The following is a 24,504-nucleotide window of genomic DNA, read 5'->3' on the forward strand; positions in this document are numbered from 1 at the left end:
CACTATACTGTAAAAAGTTTATAGTCAGGCCACCTTTATATTTATCAAGTTTTTAGGGGTTTGTTTTTTTACTTAAAATAGTGTAGTTAAAAGTTTTTCCTTACATTTTACATTTTACAACTTGTATTCTGTGTTAAGAGTTAAATTCAGGGCAAGGAATGTCATGATCTGTATAGAAATGCAAAATATCTATTCAGTCTGTCCATCTATTCATTATTTTTTGTTCTGTAATTGGACATAATAGGGAGAATTGAGCTGTGGGCAGTGCAACTGTGTTTTCTGAAATAATTGTGCTCCATCTAACCTTTAGGATCAGTTGGGGGATTTGGCAGGTGATGATCTTCCAACATCCTGACTTCACTAATGATGCTCTTGTCTTTAAATGTAATATCCTCACAGCAATGCTTAATGCTATCTAGTCTGAAGTCTTCCCTGGACAGTAGAGACAGTTACTTAAAAAGAAGCAGGATAAACTATTTTGAATACTCTTTCAGATTAAAACCAGTAAATGAGCAGGCATCTCAGTACTTTTGTGCGTAAATGTAATTTTGTATGATTGCTTATGTCACTTCTTTAGCAGTGGATCAGTAGATCTACAGTAAGAGTGTAGGTTGTAGTTGTAAGTGTTTATATACAATATACAGTTCTGGAAAAAAAAAATGAGAGACCACTTTAGTTTCTGAATCAGTTTCTCTGATTTTGCTATTTATAGGTATATGTTTAAGTAAATTGAACATTGTTGTTTTATTTTAAAAACTAAGAACAACATTTCTCCCAAATTCCAAATAAAAATATTGTCGTTTTTAGCATTTAGCATTTATTTGCAGAACAATGAGAAATGGCTAAAATAACAAAAAAGATGCAGAGCTTTCAGACCTTAAATAATGCAAAGAAAACAAGTTCATATTCATAAAGTTTTAAGAGTTCAGAAATCAATATTTGGTAGAATAACCCTGTTTTTTTATCACAGTTTTCATGAATCTTCATGCATGTTCTCCTCCATCAGTCTTACACACTGCTTTTGGATAACTTTATGCTACTCCTGGTGCAAAAATTAAGGCAGTTCAGCTTGAATGGTTTGATGACTGATCATCCATCTTCCTTTTGATTATATTCTAGAGGTTTTCAATTTGGTAAAATTGAAGAAACTCATCATTTTAGGTGGTCTAATTTTTGTTCAGAGCTGTATGTTAATGTGAACATCTGCATAGGTGTTTCAGTGTTGTTGGGTGTGCTCAACCTCAGGGGTTGACTGCTCTGCTGCTGTGCCAGATGTCCTGCTGTTAATAATAAGGGCCCATCGTTACTGTAATGGTTTAATTAAAACTGTCTCCTGTCTTTGTTGGAGCAGTCAGGTCCTCTGAATTGGCACGGCACGGCGTTAGCTAGCTAGACAGCTAGGTTAAGAAGTCATGTTTTAGCTGTAATTGCCAGACTGCGCGTCTCCTTGAGGTGTGTGTTGAGTGGAAGGGTGATGGAGTGGTGAAGCTGTTGGCAGTAGTGAGGAAGAGAACGCAGTGCAGACCTGTAGAGCTGTTCTCCACTGTCCTGCATTAGCTCACTGATGGAGAGTGGCCGAAGACCAACACTTATCTGAAATGGGATTGAACTTTAGAGGTATTACAAGCCTGTGAAAGGGTCATTGTAACTGTCCTGGATTCTGCATTCTCTCTTTGTTCATGGACTTTCTTTCATCCCAAAATGTGAGGCTTTTGACAGAATTTAAGCCCTCTGTCTTTTGAAGTTTTCCAGTAATATCCAATAAAAGTGGATTTCTTCTGTATTCCAATCCATTTTTGTCTGTCTGTGAAGAATGTAGGTAATCACAATGTTGTATTTTTGACAAAAAAATAACTGAAATCTTTATTAATATTGTACTTTTTACTTCAACACCACGTTTGGCCACGCTCGCCTCAGTTTTTGTGGCTCAAAGGATTTTAGATCCAAATATTACAGACATGAGTATCACAATTCTGTGATACTTCTCAAACTATTAAACATATCTTAGTAAACTTAGTAAAAGTACTTATTTTTCTGGAAGTCCTTCATATGAAGACATTGATTTATAGCAGCACTAGGAAGGATTTTCTTGATTTTTTAAATCTTTTTAAAGAAGTAAAATTACAGCTTGAAACTGCAGTGCTGCATTGAGGTGTAATAGGAGGAATAGCGTGTCTCGTGTCTGTGCCGTAGCTCCTCTGAGCTCAAACCAGACTCTGTACGTTTTCCGATGCGGCCGCGACCAACGCTCGCGAGAACTGCGACCTGCTTTCCAACCTTTAGTTCTAACAGTTCTACAAGGAATACTGGTTCATTCTTTACAAACTAACATACAGACACTCTGGCAGAAGCTGGAAATAGACTGAATATGTCTGTGAAAGCCAGAATACGAGAGAGAAACTAATCCGCCTGAAACATTTATTACACTCTGCAACTGTAGGGGGAGCCCACGAGCACAAAAGCTCAATCCTACCTAGTGGGGCTTTAAGGCTGTGATGCTCAAGTCATGAACATTGTCGATGCTATAAAATAGCCAACATGCTGCTGATATGGCACAAAACCCAAACAAATCAGGCAAGCCATCAACCACACACGTTGCAGCTTGATTTAGGGCGTGTCCGTGTGTCTTTGCTATCATAACGATGGGAAAAGTGCGTCGTGCACGGCTCAAAACACGGAACAAGCATGTACTAATTCTCTTAATTCATTATGAGTGTGATTTGGGTGTGAACATGAATTTAAACCGATCAGTGCATCACTTGCTATTCCTTTTAAGAGTCAGGTGTGTTCTGAATTTGGCGGATTGCTATCTTAACAGCATAGCGCTTCTGCACTTTTCATCAATGTTAGTTTATTTTAGATTCTGTGTTTTGTTGATGTAAAAGTTGGGTTTGTGCTCTGCTCCATGTTCGTGTGTATAACGAGCGAGGGTGTACATGCATTGAGCATGTGCAGCATAGTGTCACACTAAGCCCATTCACACAGGCATAAAAACTGCCTGATCTCATCTGATCTGATCTGATCTGACCATGTTTATGTTTATGTTGCATGGCCAAGAATCAAATGGGATTCGAATGTAGGGCCACATATGAAAGTGACCTAAAATTAATTTATAAGGCTCTAATTTGAATACACTACCATTAATAAGCTTTGAACGTACATATCTAAGGTCTTCTGGTTAGTCCCTCTGAAAAAGATGCCATTTGACTTGTATCCAGCCATCCATTGGATAATTGTATTGTTCTGCTATCATGAAGAGCCTTATTTCCATTAAAGCCAAAAGACTTTTTGATGCTTGAAGATTACCCATGTGACCTTATACAGCTTTACGAATGTATGTAACTTGAACTTGTATATTTCTGTTATGTTCTCATCAGGGTGATCAGCAGGGCTCCAGGGCTCAAACTGGTGGTAGAAACACTGATGTCGTCCCTCAAGCCTATCGGAAACATCGTGGTCATCTGCTGTGCCTTCTTTATCATTTTCGGCATCCTCGGGGTTCAGGTTAGTTACCATTTTTATTAACATTTTATTCTGAGAGGCCACCTTGTTCTAAACCAACATTTAACTGTGTGTTAGTGAGTGCATTTCTAAACTGAGTACAACAGTATTAATTACTGAAGTTCTTCCAGATCATTTATTAATAATTAAAAGTCTGTAGATAATCTGTCAAAATAAAGTGTGACTATAATTTTTGACTATATGGATATTTGCAAAGAAATACGAGAATGCATTTGCGATATAAAAAATGTCACAAAAGGTTTTGCATAGTGATAAAAACTAAACAAAATGTAACTGTTGAGTTAATTATAATTGGCTTCTTTCACATTTGAATCAACTAAAAATTGTTGTGTAGCTTTTATAGGACATGCCAGAAGTCATGGAATACAATGCTACTTCCTGTCCCATAACACGTGGTATGTCAGTATAATTTGAGGTAATTGATCACACTTTAAAGACATGTCAGAATAGATTAGGGTTAAATCATACCCAACATTGGTCCTTATTTCCTTATCTATCTATTTTCCAATATCAATGTAATATCAGATCATTCAAAACACATACATTGTCATGTGAGGCTCCTGTGAATAAGTACAGCATCATAGAGCGTTGAAATAATTTATGTCTGTATCATAAAAGCCCGCAGTCATAAATTCTAAGCCCCCAGTGGGCTTCCTCTACAAGATTTTGTCTAAAGGGTCATTAGACTGAAAAAGGAGCTACATGTAGAGAACACGTGGCTAAGACTCGACACAGAGTAGAATACCTGGGGCCCTAAACCCACCCTTGTGTACGCAGCAGCTGAATGATATGACTGTGATGAAGAATGTTCTGTATCACAATTCCACAGCTCCTCCACACCCACGGGGGAATCTTGCAGCCATTTGTCTTTAGTGCCACTAATGAAAAATGACGCTCTCATTTCTACACCATGTAACATATGTAAAAATGGCTTTGTCCTTCTCTTTTTTTTTTGCTAATGTTATACACACTTTAAAATAGATGTGTCTAAAGCGCTCTTTGGAACAACGCCATAGAGGAACCACCTTTAGCAACTAATCTGCTGCATCTGTAGAGTGTAGAGAAGAACAGGAAAGAGCCTTTTTTCTGTGTAGCCTCGAAACAAACGTTAGGTTATGAATATAACCCCTGTTCCCTGAAGGAGAGGAACGAGGTACAACACATAATGTATGGGATATCACGCCCTTGCGTGTCTGGCTGAAGACACCTTTAATCACGCCTAAAAGGCAGATGATGCATAGTGACGAGGGCAGGAGGGCCCGCCCCCTGCATATAACCCCACGTCACCAGCATCACTCCTCAGTTCAAGATGCTGCTCTTCACTGAGCTAACAGCGAAGCGGGGCAACCTGTGTTGTACCTCGTTCCTCTCCTTCAGGGAACAGGGGTTATATTCATAACCTAACGTTCCCTTTCAGTCGATTCACTCGGTACAACACATAATGTATGGGACCTATATACACGCCCCGCGGAGCAGACACCGAACCAAGCGGGCACACTAGAGCACCCCAGACCCCGAAGAAAGAACAGCATGAGCTACTGAAGGGGCCACCACATCTAGGCGATAGAAGCGCACAAAAGTATGAGGTGATGCCCAGCTGGCAGCAGCGCAAATGTCTTTAACGGAGACACCCTTAAAAAGGGCCCACGATGCAGCCATTCCCCTAGTAGAATGAGCCCTCACCCCCACAGGCAACTCCAGACCCTTGCTGTTATAAGCTAATGCAATAGCTTCCACAACCCAGTGAGAGAGACGCTGCTTAGACAGAGCCCTGCCACGAACTGGGTTGGCAAAACAGACAAAAAGCTGGTCACACCCACGGAAAGCCTGAGTACGATCAATGTATGTACGCAGTGCACGCACAGGGCAGAGCGTGTGCATTTTTTGCTGCTCCTCAGAAGCAAATGGAGGATGAGAGAAAGAATTAAGCTCAAAGGCTAGTGAACTATAAGACATAGGCAGCACCTTTGGCACATACGCTGCATTAGGGCGTAATGTAACCTTGAAGTCCCCTGGTGCAAACTGGGTACATGAGGGGTGCACTGACAGAGCATGAAGATCACCCACACGCTTAGCAGAGGCTAAAGCAAGCAGCAGAGCCGTCTTATACGAAACATATTTCATGTCTACAGAATTTAGGGGCTCAAATGGAGGCCCAGACAGGGCTTCGAGCACAATAGTGAGGTCCCAGGGAGGAACGGCTGGCCTAGATACAGGCTTTAGACGTCGCACTCCCTTTAAGAAACGTATAGCTAGGGGGTGTGCCCCAGGCGACAATCCCCCAAAACCAACATGACAGGCTGATATAGCCGCCAAATATACTTTTATTGTCGAGAATGAGAGCCCACGCTCCAGTAACTCCTGAAGGAATGTCAAAACATCCACAATGGAACACTGGAAGGGAATCAAATTTCTTCCCTGACACCAGTGCTCAAATGCACGCCATTTATAAGCATACAAACCTCTTGTAGAGGATGCCCTTGCACACTGAATGGTAGCCACAACATTAGAGGGCAAACCGCTGGCCATCAAGGCAGACTTTTCAGCGGGTAGGCATGGAGACACCACAGCTCTGGCCGGGGGTGAACAATTTCTCCTCCCGCTTGAGACAGGAGATTCGAGTGAAGTGGGAGAGCCCATGGATCTCCTGCAAGGAGACTGATTATTTCTGCATACCATGGTTTTGATGGCCAGCAGGGAGCTACAAGTATCAGAGAGAGGTTCCCCTGGCGCACCCTCTCCAGTGTTGGCATGATCAGCTCCACCGGGGGGAATGCATAAAGCAGAGTGTTGGGCCAGAGATGTGCCAGTGCATCCACTCCCAGGGGAGCACCCTGGTCTGCTAGAGAGAAAAACAGAGGACAATGCGTGTTTTCTCTGGATGCGAAGAGATCTACGTTGGCCCTGCCAAACCGATCCCAGATCTGTTCCACCACCAGGGGACTGAGTCTCCATTCTCGAGCTGGAGGACCTCCCCTGGAGAGGAGATCCGCACCCAAGTTCAGGCGGCCTGGCACATGTGTCGCCCTGAGTGAAAGTAGGTGAAAACTGCTCCACATTAGAAGGGAGTGGGACAGATTCAGAAGCAGGAGTGACCGCGTGCCCCCCTGCCTGTTTATGTAAGACACCACGGTGGTGTTGTCTGTTCTGACTAAAACATGCTTCCCCCTCAATTCTGAGAGGAAGCGCTTTAGGGACAAATGGACCGCGAGCAACTCCAGACAGTTTATGTGGAGGGAGCGCTGCGCTGAAGACCACGCCCCCTTCACAGCTGCCCCGTTGCACACCGCACCCCAGCCTGTCAGGGACGCATCTGTTGACACTACCACGCGAAACAGAACTCTGCCTATAGGCGAGCCCTGGCAGAGCAGGCGGGGCTCTCTCCAAGGAGATAGTGCTTTCATACAACCCTGGGTCACAACTATCTTTTTCTGGAGATGGTGTGAGGCGTTCAGGCGGTGTGATAATAGCCAGTGCTGAAACGCACGCATTAGAAGTAAACCCAGCGGAACTACCGCTATCATTGACGCCATTTGACCCAACAGCTGGAGAAATTGGCGAAAACGTAGACTGCGCGCCAGCTGAAACTGCGCGAGGCAGTCGCGGAACGCACATATTCTGCGCTCTGACAGACGCGCTCGGCTGGTGAGAGAGCATATTTCCAACCCCAGAAAAGACAGCTTCTGGCTGGGAATTAGAGAGCTCTTTTTCAAATTCACCGAGAAACCCAGCCGCTGAATATGGGATAACACAGCCCCTGTGTGCGCTAAAGCTTCGTCCCTCGACCGTCCAATTAGAGCCAGGTCGTCTAGATATGAAAGCACTCGCACTCCTCGCATCCGCAGAGGAGCGAGAGCTGCTTCCACACACTTCGTAAAAGTGCGCGGGGCCAGAGAAAGCCCGAACGGGAGAACGAGCCACTCGTAAGCCACGCCCTCGAAGGCGAATCTGAGATAACGTCTGTGATCTGGATGGACTGCAATGTGAAAATATGCATCCGTGAGATCTATAGACGTGAACCAATCCCCCGGGCCGACCGCGCGAAGGAACTGGCGAAGTGTTAGCATTCTGAATTTGAAAACTCTTAAATGCTTGTTTAATGTTCTTAAATCCATAATTGGACGTAACCCCCCGCCCCTCTTCGGCACCACAAAATAACGGCTGTACCAGCCTCTTTGTGCATCGGCCTGAGGAACTACACGGATCGCCTGCTTGCAAAGAAGAGTTTCTATCTCCTCTCTGAGCACCGCCGCAGCGTTGAGTGACACTTGCGTGTACACCACGCTGGAAAAGCGGGGGGGGCGCTTTCGAAACTGCAAGCGGTAACCCATGGCAACAGTCCGCTCTACCCAGGGCGAGACTGCGCATGCGCGCCAGTTTGCTGCACGTGCAGCGAGCCGGCTGTGATGATATGCTACTCGTGGAGGGGCGGAGCCCTCCTGTGGCTGAAATTGGGAGTGCAACACATTTTTTTGTGGGCTGGACATTTTTATTTCGCCCTGAGTTACAGAATGCAACTTTATTATTAGGGCACCCTCCCCCCACCCCTGAGTACAGTGACTGGGCTGTGGGAATGCTTGAACACACGTGTTTACAGAGAACAGGTGATTTATAAACGATGTTGGGGCAAAACGTGCCCTTTTTGAACTTGGCCCCGGAAGAGGGGAAAAACTGCGCCTCTTCGGTGGCTTTAGGGGAGAAACTGTGGTGTCTCCGACCAGCGGAGACCTCACTCCCCCTTCTCTGCGAGCTAGGATGAGTCAGGCTTCCTCTTCCTCACCGCGGAGTCTTTCTGGTGCCCGGGAGGAGGACCTTTGCTCCAGGCTGAGTGGCGTGGAGTGTGTTTGGGCTGCTGCTGCTTGGGCGGGGGATTCCCCGCAGTAACCGTAGCAGCGGGCCTCTTCATCGGAGGAAGCGGCGCTGCGGGCTTGCGGGCAGTCAACTGCGGTTTCTGCTTCTCCCGTCTTGGCAGAATAGATCGCAAAGCCTCCGTCTGCTTTTTCCTCAGCTCGAACTTGGCTTGAATGGCTTCGAGTGACTGGCCAAACAGACCTGCCGAGGAGACCGGCTCGTCCAAATAAGTCGCCCGGTCTCTGTCTGGCATGTCGGACAGCGTTAGCCACAAGTGGCGCTGTGCCACGACAGTAGACGCCATTCCTCTGCCCAGCGAGAGAGCCGCACAGCGAGACATACGCAGGATGTAATCTGAGGCAATTCTAACCTCATTTAGCAGAGCTGTTAGCGGGCTGTCCGCGGGTAGCTGGTCTCCGAGTTCGGCTAGACACATCGCCTGGTAAGTCTGGAGGAGAGTGACTGAACTCATCGCTCTGGCCGTGCCTGCCTGCGCGCGATAAACCTTGTCCAGCTGGGAGAAGGAGAACCGGCAGTGCTTGGAGGGAAGCACGGCTGGTCCCGCGACTCCCTGATTATGAGACGGAGCCAGGTACGCTGCCAGCGAAGGCTCCATCGGAGGGGGGTTTAGCAGCCCCGCCTCCCCTGACCCTTCCAGCTCGAGAAACTGCGCGTAACCAGGCACCGTGGTGCGGGTTGACAGCGGTTTAGCCCATGACGACGTCAGCTCTGTCATGAAGTCGGGGAAAAGTGGGAGACGATGCTTCACCACTTGCGGAGCCGGGGGAAGGAAAAATCCCGCGAATCTGGTCGCTTTTTTGGACAGATGAGGAGCAGGCCACTCCACGTCCAGCTTTTGCGCCGCACGACGGTAAAGGGAAAAGAAAGAGGTGTCAGCCTCGTCCTGTTTACCCTCCGCAGCCGTCGGGGCTGGAAGAACCTGCAGCTCTTCCTGCTCGTCTTCGGAGTAATCAAGCTCGTCTACACCGAGACCGAACGGGTCGTCGTCCTCGAGCTCGGCTGCAGGCTCGGAGAGCTGCGGCTGACACGGAAGAGTCAGCGACGGCGAATTCATTTCGCACATCTCCAGACTCTCCATGTGCTCAGCCCAGTTAAGGCAAGGTTCCCCTTCGTACTCGGCTTCCTCGACGTCCGAACAGGACGGCCCAGCCTTTCCGGAGATCAGGGGATCCTCGCGTGCCACTGCTGCTTGTCCGAGAACTTTCTCAACGAACGTTACACGGCGTTCGAGGGTCGACCGCCTGAGCTGGCGACAGAGCGCACATGCATCAGGTTGGACCAAGGCCCTCCTAGCATGGACGATTCCCAGGCAGACTGGACATGCATCATGTTGGTCCTTCTCGGTAATGGCAAAACCACATCCCTGAGGACAAGGACGGGAGGCTTTCTTGCCAGGCTGAGAGGTAAGGTTGGCTTGCGAGCTCATTTTAGGCAGCCGTTAGCGAAGCTAAACAGGCTAGCCCCGAGACTTACAAAGCAGGTTTAAAAGCAGCAAAATCCTTTAAATAACGCTCCGCGGGAAGACGACTCACCAATATGAGGTTGTTGTCGTGCTTGCCTAATGGAACAGTTAAGTTATCCGAAGGATTGCTGAATTGAGCTAACTAGACTAGCAGAAAAGGTGTAAGGTGTTCTCAGCGAAGTGAAGAGCATAAGAACTGAGGAGTGATGCTGGTGACGTGGGGTTATATGCAGGGGGCGGGCCCTCCTGCCCTCGTCACTATGCATCATCTGCCTTTTAGGCGTGATTAAAGGTGTCTTCAGCCAGACACGCAAGGGCGTGATATCCCATACATTATGTGTTGTACCGAGTGAATCGACTGAAAGGGAACTTATAATACCATTACTTATAATACCCTAATTGTCTTAACAAATGCAGCTAATGGGCACTAAATTGGACCAGTCAAAATTGAGTCCAACAAAATATCAACCCCCAGGTGTTGCTTGTATTTTGCTTCAGATTAAAGTTTGCATTTAAACTTGTGTTTTGGTCACCCAATGCCATGGCCTATACTCAACCAGCTAATTCAGTAATGTAAATAAGCGTTGGTGCCCATCTGGGGTACATTAAATAACTCATATAATATGTTTTAAGTTTTTTTTTTTTTTTTCCCTAATGTGTATTAAAAGCAGTTTGCTAGTTTGGAAGATGGCACCAGCTTATGATTATTGTTAAATTAAGGTAGGAGACAGAGCCATATATGATTCTGAAGACTTATCTAAAACACGTTAGAAAGGTAGAGATTGTATTTGTTGGATGTTCGATTAGGAGGAGGAGCTTCAGGCATGTTTCTCCTTCCAACAATGTGTTTTTTTTCCCATAACACTAATAAATTATTCATTAAAAAATATTATCTCTTATTTAACCCCTAAATAAACGGCCTGTTTTTTTTATGCTGTTAGAACTGATTTTAATTCATTCAAAAAAGCAGTGTAGGCTGTAGAACTCTTCATAACTTTATTGTGAATGGGCAGGGCTAAACTGCAGTATGCTGAATAGACAAATGTATGCAAATACAGCTCTGGAAAAAATTAGAGACCACTTCAATTTCCAAATCAGCTTCTCGGATTTTGCTATTTATATGTTTATGTTTGAGCACAATGAACATTGTTGTTTTATTCTATAAACTACGGACAACATTTCTCCCAAATTCCAAATAAAATCATTGTCATTTTGAGCATTTATTTGCAGGAAATGAGAAATGGCTGAAACATCAGAAAAGATGAAGAGCTTTCAGACCTCAAATAATGCAAAGAAAACAAGTTCAAATTAAGAGTTCAGAAATCAATGTTTGGTGGAATAACCCTGGTTTAATCACAGTTTTTATGCCTCTTGGCATGTTCTCCTCCACCAGTCTAACACACTGCTTTTGGATAACTTTATGCCTTCACTCGTGGTGCAAAAATTCAAGCAGTTCAGTTTGGTTTAATGGCTTGTAATCATCCGTCTTCCTCTTGATTATATTCCAGAGGTTTTCAATTAGGTAAAATCAAAAACTCATCATTTTTAAGTGGTCTCTTATATATTTTTTTTCCAAAGTTATGTTATGTTTCTTTTTTTATACAAACAGTTTTTGCAGATTAGTTTGAATACACTGATTTACTGTTCATTGGAGTAAATGGTATGGTTTGATACTGTACACATAATTACAAATTATTGAATTAAGACGTTTTTCCATCACATATCACTACTTTTGTTAAATCCATGGTAATCCCCTCTCTGTCTACAGACTCTTAAATATGACCACCGGTTAAGCAAACTGGGTCATTTGCTGATGATAAACTGTTGATGGCTGGATACAGTAGCAGAGTCTGTAGACTGAATGATGATGTGGAAGTGCTGATTCTTCTTCTCTCCACAGCTGTTCAAAGGGAAGTTCTTTGTGTGCCAGGGGGAGGATATAAGAAACATCACAAACAAATCTGACTGCCTGCTCGCTAAATACAAGTGGGTCAGGCATAAATACAACTTTGACAACCTGGGGCAGGTAGGCACTTATCCTGCATTGCATTTAAAGCTCTTCTGCTTAGAGATGGTAATTGTTTTAGAGCTTAGGGGATGAGTAATGCAGTTTTTGCTTATTTTTTTTTATTTCATAAGTGGCTTTTATTTGTGATGCCTATTTGGCATCTCAGGCTATTTGGCATCTCTGTAAAAGAGCTCCCATCTCACATGGGAGCGGGTGCATTTTGCTGTTTTCTATAACTATGTTAATTACTCTGCCCTGCTTTTTTTGCTCTGTTTCTGCAGGCCCTGATGTCTCTCTTTGTACTGGCTTCTAAAGACGGCTGGGTGGACATTATGTATGATGGACTGGATGCTGTAGGAGTTGATCAGCAGGTACTTACTCTTAAATGTGCTAAATTAATATGAACAAAACACATAAATATATTGTTGCTTTCATGCTAATATGCTGTATGTCCACCTGGCAACGAATCCTTATATGCAATTTGTTAATATTCCATGGGTCATTATCAGAATATCAGAATACTGTGCCGTTTAATCCTCAAAACTTTTTTAAAATATGGCTTTTTGACTCTTGTACAGTTTAGAGTTCAGAAATCAATATTTTGTGGAATAACCCTGGTTTTTCATCAGTTTTCATGCGTCTTGGCATGTTCTCCTCCACCAGTCTTGCACACTGCTTTTGGATAACTAAGCCACTCCTGGTGCAAAGATTCAAGCAGTTTAGTTTGGTTTGATGGCTTGTGCTTGTATTCCAGAGGTTTTCAATTTGGTAAAATCAAAGAAACCCATCATTTTTAGGTGATATCTTATTTTTTTCCAGACCTGTATTAATAAGACTACACATAAATCATATTTTACCAGCTTTATCACTTTATATTTTTATTTGCATGCGTGTGGCAATGCTGTAATTTCAAGATGCACTACAGAGCAGACAATTTTAGCCAAAATTGCTAATTAATTAAAACGCATTTGACCTAGAATTGTAAACCTTTTAAATTGTGATCTTGTTCATGTTCAAAGATACCTTTAGATTTAGATCCTGTATTGAATGTGGATGTACTATTCTGCTCACCATCATTAGCATCCAATGCACTGCACTGCCCACTGCGGGTGGTATTGCCTTCTGTGAACATGCTGGCCAGTGTATAATAACACTCACAAGAAAACATCTCGCAACTCACAAGCAATGCCCTGAGGTAACACTTCAAGATCAATTAACATTCTACTGTCCCATTACTTTTGGGATATCCTTTATGAAGCTTCAAACCTTAGGTAAAGATCAAAAATGTTTTGTTTGCATTTTTTGTAAACACATAATTATTAAACTATTAAAAAAATAAAATAGTATCAGAACCAGACAGTAAAACATGATTTGTACACCACTACCTTTTTTGACAAATAAAAAAAAGACTGTGTTATTTTTAAATATTGTAGCAACACATAAAACCAGTCATCCTAATCTTTTTAATTTTGTCTTTTTAAGAAGGATTTGAAACAAAAGCAGAGACTTACCAGACCTTTTAAACCAAAAAACACCACCTCAGCATGTCTGACTTCACACACAGCTACTTCCTTATTTATCACTGCCTCTGTAAGCTCCTTACTGTCCACTCAACAGATCTCTCTCTCTCTCTCGCTCTCTCTCTCTCTTTCTCTCTCTCTTTGAAGTGCTTTATTATACACACTCCCCTCCAAAGATGTCCATTTTACATTTTTGAATTCTGAAAATGGCTGCAGTTTAATTCCCTCGCCTCTTGTCTCACAAAGGACTGGCTGAACCAAGTTCTGCTCTGTTTGAAGGGAGAAGTGCAGAGTTTAACCTGCTTTTCGGAACACCAGCCAAGGCATTCATAAATCTGAATTGGGATAGGCTTTTTTTATTATTATTTATTTATTTTTTTAGAATGTGCTGAACAGTGAGGGAAGGGAGAAATATTCAGGTTTGAACTTGGTTTATGCAGAAATGTGCAGTTTGCTTCTTCATTGTCTGGTGTAGTGATGATGATGATGATGATGATGATGATGACGATGATGATGATGATGATAATGATAATGTTTGTAATAATATACATTGATTAAAAAGTAATGCATAACTAATATTTGCTGCAAAAAACAGGGCTTAACAGATCCTAAACAGAACTCATAATTTAAAATGGTACTCTGATAGTAAATTTGCAATAATATGATTAATGAAATGCACAAAAAGATCATGAAAGTAAAGGACAAGAATAAATAACTAATTATCTTTCAATTATTTTTAAACACTTCACCAAATACATGTTAAGCTGCTATTTATTTAAATACAAAACATTGAAATCACACTAAATTTGCCAGTATATTAACATATTTTGCTAGTGCTGAAATTTAACACTTGCCCTGTTCCTTTAACATTAGAAACATTAATTTAGCACTGGCAGATTTATTGACTATGTAAAGGTTAAAGGTGAACTCAGGTGTAAAATGGACTTTGGGTGTAGTAAAACATGATAGAGTACTAACCTTTGTTGATTAGCACACCTTTGTTTCTTCAGCAGCTTTTCCGAAATCCAGTAATTTTTTGCTTTTAAAAATTGGGTAAAAATTTGTATATTTGTGATAATTGTAGGTGTATTAAACACCTTCCTCAGTGTAAATAAATGCACTGGGCGCCGGCTGCATATACATATCTGCCATTATCAGTACCGTGAAGGTGGATCCCAGGGCAGAAACTAGCGTCACGGGATGTAAATAGTGTTTTTTAATAACCTTCTTGTGCACTTTTAAAGTTATCAATGCCTCGTTTAAAATATCAGAGCTCTCTGAATTCTATAAATAAGGTGTGGAGCTACTTTGAGCCTGAACGGTGAAAAAAGCGATTTTTTTGGCTCAAATATGCCCTGAAGTGACCATTGTAAAGAGTACTGGGCAAAAAGCAAAAAATTACTGTTTTTCGGAAAGCTGAGAGAGAACAGAGGTGGGCTATTCAACAAAGGTTAGTACACTTTATCATGTTTTACTACACCCAAAGTCCATTATACACCGGAATTCTCCTCTAATGCCTCAGAGAACAGCTTGGAAACATAGCCCCCAACGTTTGTATAGGTTGTGAGGTATTATATTGTGACTGGTGTTGAATAATGGTCAGCCTGCCAATTATAGGAGTTTGAGCGAGGCCTGCTAGCAGGTGGTAATGATGGTGACAGGCAGTGTCTTGCTTGATAAGCAAAAATCACATCAATGCAGAAAACCCTACACACACATTCCTACATTCCAGGTCAGTGCAATGTACTTTAGCTTTTTTGGGGCACGGCAAAAGTCATGGGACATGATACTATTTCCTGTCTCTTGTCATTTATCATGTCAGTGTATTTATTGTGAGAGCCTGTACTGACTTCTCTGAATTTGCGTTCTCGTTTCAGCCTATTATGAACTACAACCCCTGGATGCTGCTGTATTTCATCTCCTTCCTCCTAATCGTGGCGTTTTTCGTGCTCAACATGTTTGTTGGAGTGGTGGTGGAGAACTTCCACAAATGCCGGCGGCACCAGGAGGCAGAGGAAGCCAAGCGGCGCGAGGAGAAGCGTCTAAAGCGGATGGAGAAAAAGAGAAGGAGTAAGGAGAAGGAGCTGGCTGGTCGGTAGTCTTTCCACATCTTTCTGAGTCCTGCTTGACCGTTAGATTTTGACAGCGCGCTCAATTCCAAGCTAACGCTGATTAGAAAGACCCGCGTCTGATGAATGAAATGCTCGGGCCCACGCGTAGCTAGGACGCTCCCCTCCCAGCCTGCCCCCTCTGCCTGGGAACGTAACTAGAGCATGTCCCGTGGCCTGCATGGTGGCCTGCTTTCTGAGGGAGAGCAGGGTGTGTGGTATATCCCTGTCCCGGGGGTCTGCCAAGTCTGCTCTTCTCATGCATGCAGGGCAGTGCAGCCTGACTGGTAAATAGATCTGTTCAGTTTTGCCAAGTTGAGCAAAAAAGAAAAACAAATAAACAGATTGGTTAGGTCCTACAACCACTACAAATCACATTTTATGAAGTTGCAAGTTTCCATCTTTTTTTTTTTTGTTCTTCCTAGTCCAATACCTACTATTTTTAGAACAACTTTTTAGACAGTGGCGGGCCTTTTATGTACCCTTGAGAAATACAGATAATATGTTAACCTGTACTAAATGTTATGATGGGTCCTAAGTCACAAAATTATAATGAATCTATTATAATTACTATTAATCCTTATATTTAGATAACAGCTAACAAGTCAATTGCACACAGCATACTCTTAACCGGAAACAACCACACTGACTCTGACCACACCGAGTAGGGAGTGGCAGTCCATATCTGGGTATAGAGACAAGCACGCATTTATGAACAGACTTGCATACATATTTACACAAAGGCAGTTTTTTAAGAGTAACTAATTTCAGGGCAATTAAGAGAAATAAGTTAACTTGATTCTCCAGAAAAAAAAACACACAGAGAACATGGCAACTCCACCCAGATTGGGACTTGAACCATAGACCCCAGTGCTGAGAGGCAAACATGTTAACCACCAAACCACAGTTTTGCCAACACAAGAGAAGTTAACACAATTGATCACATGAAAGCTTATGTTTTGCCTCTTTTACATTCTTCCAAAAGGGCCTTTGTTGCATTTCTATTAGATTTGCACATTCTCTAAGGGTTTAGATTTCTTCATGCATTACTTTTATTTATTGACTAAGGGTTATCACACCATTTCCTCTCCTTTTGGATTGGGAATAGTCCTCATTTCCTTTTCTCTTCCCTCTTTGAAAAGTTCTTTTTGTTTTTAATATAATGTAGAGTGTTAGGACTCAAGTGGACTATAAGATGAGCTTTAATCTTATCTAGCCAGTTGATTGGACCTCCTTTGAGATGCTGTAGCTTGTTGGTTGATTAGGAAGATTGTTGTATAGTGCTCCCTAAATAAAATATTTCCTTATGTAATATGTTGAGACAACAGAAATTAAGCTCAAAGATTTATTGGTTCCTCGTATTTTCTTTTTTATATTAGAAGAATTGGATACATGGTCTTCATAAATATGAAGGCCGGTTTCCTTGTAGCAGGTCCAGTGGCACAGTAGACAGTGACAGCGGCACATTTCCAACTAATTATACACATCCCTACTGAGCACTTAACAATGACATTGTAAAATTAATGCTCGTACTTTAATGTTTTCAGGGAAATTTCCCTTTCAATAGAATAATTAAACTAAATCAAATAGAAACCTAGCAAAATAGAAACCCTTGCCTATCCACATTTTTCTGCACACATACAATGCAATGTGAAAGAATACAGCATTGTTTCACAGAACAAAGCATTTAGAGCCGACTGTTATTTTAAAATGTTAGTTTTATATTGATATTTTTTTCTTATGAAAAAATTACAAAGATAGAATGGGACTTTTTCACCTTGAATTTCCCTTACACATTTCGCACAGTTGCAAGAGGTGGGACCTTTCTTGTATTGTGACCAAAAATCTTTGTTAGACTGGGACATTTTTATGGTCTATAGGCTTATTGGACAGTCCAACTGAGGACCCGCCTACCCTCTGCTGCAGCCTAGGCTTTGGAATGCAGCTGGAAATTGATGGGAGCAGCTGGGTGGACCTTGATGAATAGATCATCTTCATCAAGAAGAGGAAATTTAAATTAAAGCTATTAGACTGCATAGATATACAGCTCTGAAAAAAATTAAGAGACTTCAGTAGAGACTTCATAGAATCAGTTTCTATGATTTTGCTACTTATAGGTATATGTTTGAGTAAAATTAACATTGTTGTTTTATTCTATAAACTAAGGACAACATTTCTCCCAAATTCCAAATAAAAATATTGTCATTTGCAGCATTTATTTGCAAAAAATGAGAAATGGATAAAATAACAAAAAAGATGCAGAGCTTTCAGACCTCAAATAATTAAAAGAAAGCAAGTTCATATTCATAAAGTTCAGAAATCAATATTTGGTGGAATAACCCTGGTTTTTAATCACAGTTTTCATGCATCTTGGCATGTTCTCCTCCACCAGTCTTACACACTGCTTTTAGATAACTTTATGCTTTACACTCCTGGTGCCAAAATTCAAGCAGTTCATCTTCCTCTTGTTTATATTCCAGAGATTTTTTATTTGGTAAAATCAAAGAAACTCAACATTTTTAAGTGGTCTCTTATTTTTTTTCTAGAGCTGTATTTTAAATGTTAACTAATCAGTATATAAATAGCAGTAGTAAGGCAGTTGACTTTAGTTGACTTAGTTGACTTTCTTAATCCTCTGAAATCTACAAACTTGTTTTTGTTAGTATACTCAGGAAATCTTACTCAATTGAGACATACAGATTCAGCAAATGCTCAAACCATTTTATTGTACTGTATTTTGGCTGGCATGGGGAGTTTGTTTCCACTCATTGTGAAAGCTACCTTGTGTTAGAGCTCACTAGTAGGGGCAGTAGCTCTATGAAGCATTTTAACCAATGAAGCAATATGCAAAAGCAAGATTTCAGGAAAAAATGTCTGAGTGTCTCCTACAAAGAAATATAATGCTGTCTTAGAAAATCTGCTGCAGCTGTAAAAGGCACCAGGCACCACTTTGCTGAGGGGACGCCTTAGGGGACGCTTCTGCAGAGGTAATAATAGCGGAGGAATTAGAGCCTAGCGCACTATTTAGTCCACTGTTGATGATAACTGATGCATGCACAGGTATGAATCAGCCTGTGCACAACAGTATAGGCAGCATATTAAAATAGAATCAAAAGCTGGGCAAATCTGGAGTCTGAAATAAATACAAAATAGCGTTCCAACAACTAGAAGCAGATTCAAGGAAATAATAAATACTGAACATTCTACCCACTGTGCACTTCTCGGTCAAGTGGCCTTCAGGTTGGGTCTAGGCCAGTGAAGTACTCCTGCTTCTGCAACATCATCATCACGCTACATCCTGTGCATTAACCGGCAGGCACTTGCTTGGTCTGAGTACTGGTGATTAAACTTCTGAGCCGTAGCTAGTAACAGCTACTGCTGGATTGGCTTTGAGCGCGCTCTGTGATTAGGACTAATATAATGATGTCCAGGTGACTCACCAGCCAGGCCTGTAGTAGCAGAATCAGTTTCTTCAGTAGTCACCTAAGAGCAGCTGGGAAAGCAAAAGATTAGAAGCCAAGCGAGGGATTTTGAGTAATCTGAGATGAGTCACGGCACTCGCCGCCCAAGGAGGACAGAATAGGAGCTTCAGTATTGTTATCAGAGCTGTATAAGAACAATCCAAGTTGTCATCCCAGGTCACTGGGCGAAGAAAAGAGAGGGAATATTTTGTATGAGCTGGATAGTTGTATTAATGCTTGTTTATGCTCTTAACAGTTACAGATATGGATAGAGACTTCTGCTCATACTGTGCATTTATTTTGACTGTATTTTTTCTAATTCTCTAACAACATTCAGATAGGAATGAAACTTAGCAATACCATAAGAAATCATTGAGGTAATGTAGCAAATAGCAGGGATCTGGACAAAATATTTACTCAGAATTGAGTGGCTACTTTAAGGAATACATTGGGCACTAAGAGCTTTATGTAAATGCCATGTAATAATAATTAAACTGCTAAGCATCATGCCTGACTATTGACTTTCCCTTCCTTGTATCTGTGTAGATGACTTTTGCAACAGTAATTCTGCTTATCTTGAAACGATGTACTGTTCTACTGAAATTTTTGGCTATTCTGCTTTGGATATCACTTTTTTTTTTTTTGAAAGTGGCTGGGTGCTGTAGTGTAGCCTGTCAGATAGAGCTTAGTTCAGGCCCAAAAAATCTAGACTGACCCCAACCCGTGCACATTCTGTCCAAACCTGGCCCACCACGCCCGACCCTATAAACTGCCGTTGTGAGTCCGATTTAAACCCAACATTTTTTGCAATTTTTTAGTAACTGGAGCTTTAAAACTAAAGTACAGTTTCTAGTTGTAGCTGCCTGTGCTTTTTGATTTTGGCCCCCGAAACTTTTCATTGTCTTGCCTGGCGGCTCCATCCACAGCCCGCATAGTTAGTCTTTCTTTTTAAGTCTTTAGACTTTTTTTGTATTATGCGCATTGTCATGACCGTTTACACCGTCACCAGGTTACATAATTCCAAACAGGCATATTCAATTATACACACAAAGGGAGTTTAAATGTTCCTTTACTGAAATGTGCCACTGCTTGACTTTGATGGTAAAAAGTTTGTCTACTGTGCTTCTGCCTGTGGTGGACAATAGGAACTGATTGATTACAACCATAGTTAAACTATTAAGTAGTTGTCATCTAAAGTGCCAACAACTAATAAAAAAAATGTGATTTAATCATAGTCTAAAAGCATTGAGTGAATTATAAGGGAGGTCCATGTGGTGTTTTATATTCGAAAAGTGACAGGAAGTCTTTAAAAGCTCAGCAAGGGTCTGTAAGGTGCTAGAAAGAAACAAATAATCCCAACAAAGCGTATTATAGCTGGTTCTGGACTCAGAATAATTGGAAATAGCTACAACTCTAGATCTTTCACAAGTTCATTCTCCATGAAAGTCCATTTACACTTCAGCTCCTCCAGCAGCCTTTTGTTGGCTCCACCTGATTAACATGATCTGATTCTTCTAGATATAATGATGACGGGTGTCAGTTGGCCCAGTCCCGAAGGCGGAGTGACAGGTACAGAGCGTTTCTGGCATGTTTGTGTGTTCACCATAGTTGGGTATAAGGGCTTTTGGCCCCATGGCTTCATGAGGGTGGGCACGTTCAGCAGCCCACGACCTCACCTCATCTGATCTATCCCATTTGATCCCGTAAGAATCGTCTGTGGAAGTCTTGTTTGTACGGTTACCCACAACTCATTCACCGTTCACCAGCATCACTGGCACTAGCCAGCTAAACGTCACAATCACGCAGTTTATCACAAACACACATCGACAGAGGGAGACAGACCGAGGGAGAGGCAGATAGAGAAGAGAAGAAGGAAGGAACCCCCCTTTTCTGCTGTGAATGACAATATTGGAACAAATACAGTTGACAGTTTTGGGTTAATTGGGCAGCATTTATTTTATGTATCATCACTGTCTTAATAAAATCTTGCTGATATTATCACTCTTAGTGATGTCCTACAAGTTCTGTATTCATTATACACTATGAAAAATAAATTTACAATATAAGGCATTATATAACATACATAACACCTTATAATAATTGTCATTAGTGTCTATTATAAATCAGAAGTCATCGTAGCCACATACATAACACAATATAAAAAATGTGTGAGTGATGTTATAAAGTTTCCAAATGCCTTTCTTCTTATAACCATATATTATAAGACATTATGAAACTTTTCTTTATAGAGAAATCACATACTTGTATTTTATCATGTGCAGTGTATGTCACTATAAGGGCTTATAGAGTGCTTAACGAGTTCTTATACAAATTCTTAGGACAGTCATTATAAGGGATTTTGTATGACTTATAATGCCTTGTACAACAAATGGATTCATAATGGATATGAATACAGGGCTCACAGGAAGTGTTCTTTATGTGTTCTACTATTCTGTTGCTGCAAGTTTTAATATGACAGTGATTATATATTTAATAGAATTGTTTTTACAGGGACAGAATTTTATACTATAGGACCAACTTGCCATTGCCCTCATTGTTACATTGTGACACATTGTTCCTGCTTGGCTTTGTGAGGGGGGGACTTACAGAACTCTAGAATCTGTCTGCCTCTGATTTCTCGCTTTGGTTGGTTGTTGTGGCGCAGTGCTCACTTTGTATTGTGTTGTAAAGTCATGACACTGTTCTCACAGTTCTGGTGGCGTAGTGAGATGTCTGAACACACCACACCACTCATCGTTAGTCGAAGACTGCATGACTGTGTAAAATCTCATGTGCAACTCACATGGCTAAAAGGTACATCAGTGTGGATGTATTAGCTTTTAAACAATGAAAAATAGACAGTATATTTCATTACCGCTTCATTATCAACTGAAATAATAATTTTATATTTCGATGCCCAGCTGTTTTCTCAGTTTTACTAAGGTGCAAAAGAATGCATTTATAGAGTATTTGAAGCTGTTATTTGATGAGTAAATGTTAAGTATGTGACTGAAAAAGCTTAGGTGCTGTTTTGCTCACTTATCATCCGACAAATCTGCCTCAGAAGGAAACAGTGATATTTCTTTCTCAGAGTGTTTATGAAAAAAATACATTACAATCTGTGTTTATTGATTAGAATATGTTACCAAGATTACCAAGTTAGCATAGCAGTGTTACCTAGATTAGCTTGGTTTAGCCTAGCCTAGCACTATAGTAATAATAAACACTACTAACAAATAAACACAAACATGTATATACTTGTATTATTCCTGAATAGTGTTGCTGGCCTTTTCTGGGTTCTTTCTGCATGGTTAGCTCTGGTTAGCTAGCTGAAGACATTAGTCCGTCTCTCTTGTTTGACCTTTTTATGGCAAAGCTGTCTCTGTCTGTCTTGTTCTCTGTAGTCAACCTGCTAGCTTTGTTGGCTTTTTTATGGGACACAACTCTCCTTCAAGTTAACTAGCATTAGATCTTAGCATGTGTAGCTTCTTTTCTTTATTTTCCTGAACTAGCTGTTGCTTAAAGGACAATTTCTACTTTTGCGTCAAGTCAACGTGTTGTTTACTGTGTAGCCTACATGAGCACAGCATACTGAACTCAGCTATGCCAATGTTAATACATGTTTTCTATTCTGGAGCCCCTTTATTTATGACTAAAAATCACAGTTTTCTTTTGATTTTCATGAGTAAATAAAGTTATTGATCATTAAAATTTAAATTTAAAGTTAAATATTGCTAGAACTGTCTATTTTGTTCCTTAAGAGAAACTGTCTCCATGGATGTCCACAGGTTACCCAATTTATGACTGACAAACACTCAAAAAACGAACAGTCCTGAGTTTGTCTTGTGGATATTTGAGTTTACTCAGTTTTTACACTTTTATCTACACTACAGTACTACATACTCAGAAACTAGTTAGTATTGGTAATACACAACTAGAGCACACCCACTGTTTTATTCAGCTCAGGATGAAAAAAAAAAACCTTTTATAGAAAAGTATGCATGCTTTATATTTGGTGATTTTTTTTTGTGTGCAGTTAATGGGGATAGGTGGATCCAGCTGGAATGCTGCGTTTGGTTCTGATCCCAGTAAGACAGACAAATGTGACAGGATTATTTAAACTAGAAGCCTCAGCAGCGGCTGGTTTGCAGTGTGTTTGTGTCTGGTTCTGTAATTAAGTTGGAGAGCTGAGCCTTCGTATGTATAGAGTGTATTTGTTGGTGCTGTGCACAGTCACACTCAGTGGCCTCTTATCTCTCTGCCGCTGTTGGCGACTGAAAAACTCTTTTTTAGCCGCCCGGGCCCCCCATGAATTCGCCCTCCTCTGCACTTCTCTCCTTTATTCTCCCCTCTGCTTTAGTCTGCCCTCCTCTCGGGTCCCTTCCCTCCCTCTCCATTCTTTCCCTTTTCTGTTGTTCTCTTTTATATATTTTTAGACGGCTTCATTTAATCTGATTTTCTCTTTTTTCTACTGCTAGCAGTGAACACAATAGTATAGCTAGAGTCAGGGCATTTAAGGCGCAAAAAGTAATACTTTCCATTTAAATCTGTTTAGAAAAGTACCACAAGTGAACCCTGCAAACCAAGTGAAGTTACAAAGGTTTACTGAAGCAAATGTTGTGGAGGTCTAGTGAGAAAACTTGTTGATTGTACAGGTAGATAGGTATACTTCATTCATTTAAAGCTAGGTATGCAAGCATATCTAAATAAAATCTGTAAATCTGTAACTTATTTACTGTGGAATGCTGCATGCACTGAATCATAGCATTCATAATGTGACATAATATATTCCTATCTTGTCACCTCTATTACCAGCAACTCAGTAAGACACTTCACACCACTCTAAATAACTTTCTTTACTTTGGAAAAAAAAAAATCTGTAAACTATAACTCAGCTGTGTCTTGTGCACACTCGTGATGACAGAACTACGTCACTGCTCTCTGGATGAAGAGGCGACAGGTTCCGTTCTGTTTCTAATTAGCGAACAATGTGTTAATTAGCCTGGCGTCCAGTTCGACTGTGCTTCTGCTTGTTTTAGAATTCCGCCCGGGTTCTGGAGGGGAGGGGTTTCACCCCCCACCAATCTGTCTCTCTCAATTAGCTCCTGTTCCTCTCGGGTTGGCCCGCCGCAGCTGCTGTGCGCTAGCGCAGGGAATCAAAGGGGCTGCTTAATCATATCGCTTGGTGGTGGGGCCGGAGCCATCTGCTTCTTCTCTACCTGTGTCCTGCTCTGACACTGTTTATTGGCTTCTCACTGAGGTGCCTCATTGAAGAACTGTTAGAAGGTCTGTTAGGACACTAGGCCTGTAGAGGATGAGAGAAGTTCTGTAAGTGCTGTCTTTTGTGAAAAGGAGCTTTATGATAAAGTATATTAATGGCACTCTATCATTAATACTTGCCAAAGGAAAAGTCAGTCAGTAAAGTCAGTATGTAATGTGCTGCAATCTAACTGTTCCTGTTAGTACAAGTGTGCATTCACCTCTGCATTAGTATTATATGTTCTCCATATTTTAGTAAGCGATTATAAATAGCTGATGTGCACACAATAGT

At 41.5% G+C, this 24,504-nt stretch overlaps 1 protein-coding gene across 8 annotated transcripts in view; it reads left to right on the plus strand.

Annotated features, from left to right (window-relative positions):
- cacna1g (calcium channel, voltage-dependent, T type, alpha 1G subunit) overlaps positions 1-24,504 on the plus strand; it is a 192,430-nt gene that overhangs the window by 129,384 nt on the left and 38,542 nt on the right. For 6 of the 8 annotated variants that reach the window (XM_049464284.1, XM_049464285.1, XM_049464278.1 and 3 more), the window contains 5 exons: positions 3,378-3,504; positions 11,757-11,882; positions 12,146-12,235; positions 15,262-15,454; positions 20,472-20,522. In XM_049464284.1, the coding sequence (XP_049320241.1) occupies positions 3,378-3,504; positions 11,757-11,882; positions 12,146-12,235; positions 15,262-15,454; positions 20,472-20,522 (587 nt within the window). Of the gene's footprint in view, positions 1-3,377; positions 3,505-11,756; positions 11,883-12,145; positions 12,236-15,261; positions 15,476-20,471; positions 20,523-24,504 lie in introns of all 8 variants that reach the window. The other 2 variants (XM_049464279.1, XM_049464280.1) reach the window with 2 other exon arrangements.

This window comes from Astyanax mexicanus, chromosome 15 (assembly GCF_023375975.1).
Source record: "Astyanax mexicanus isolate ESR-SI-001 chromosome 15, AstMex3_surface, whole genome shotgun sequence".
Taxonomy (NCBI): domain Eukaryota; kingdom Metazoa; phylum Chordata; class Actinopteri; order Characiformes; family Acestrorhamphidae; genus Astyanax; species Astyanax mexicanus.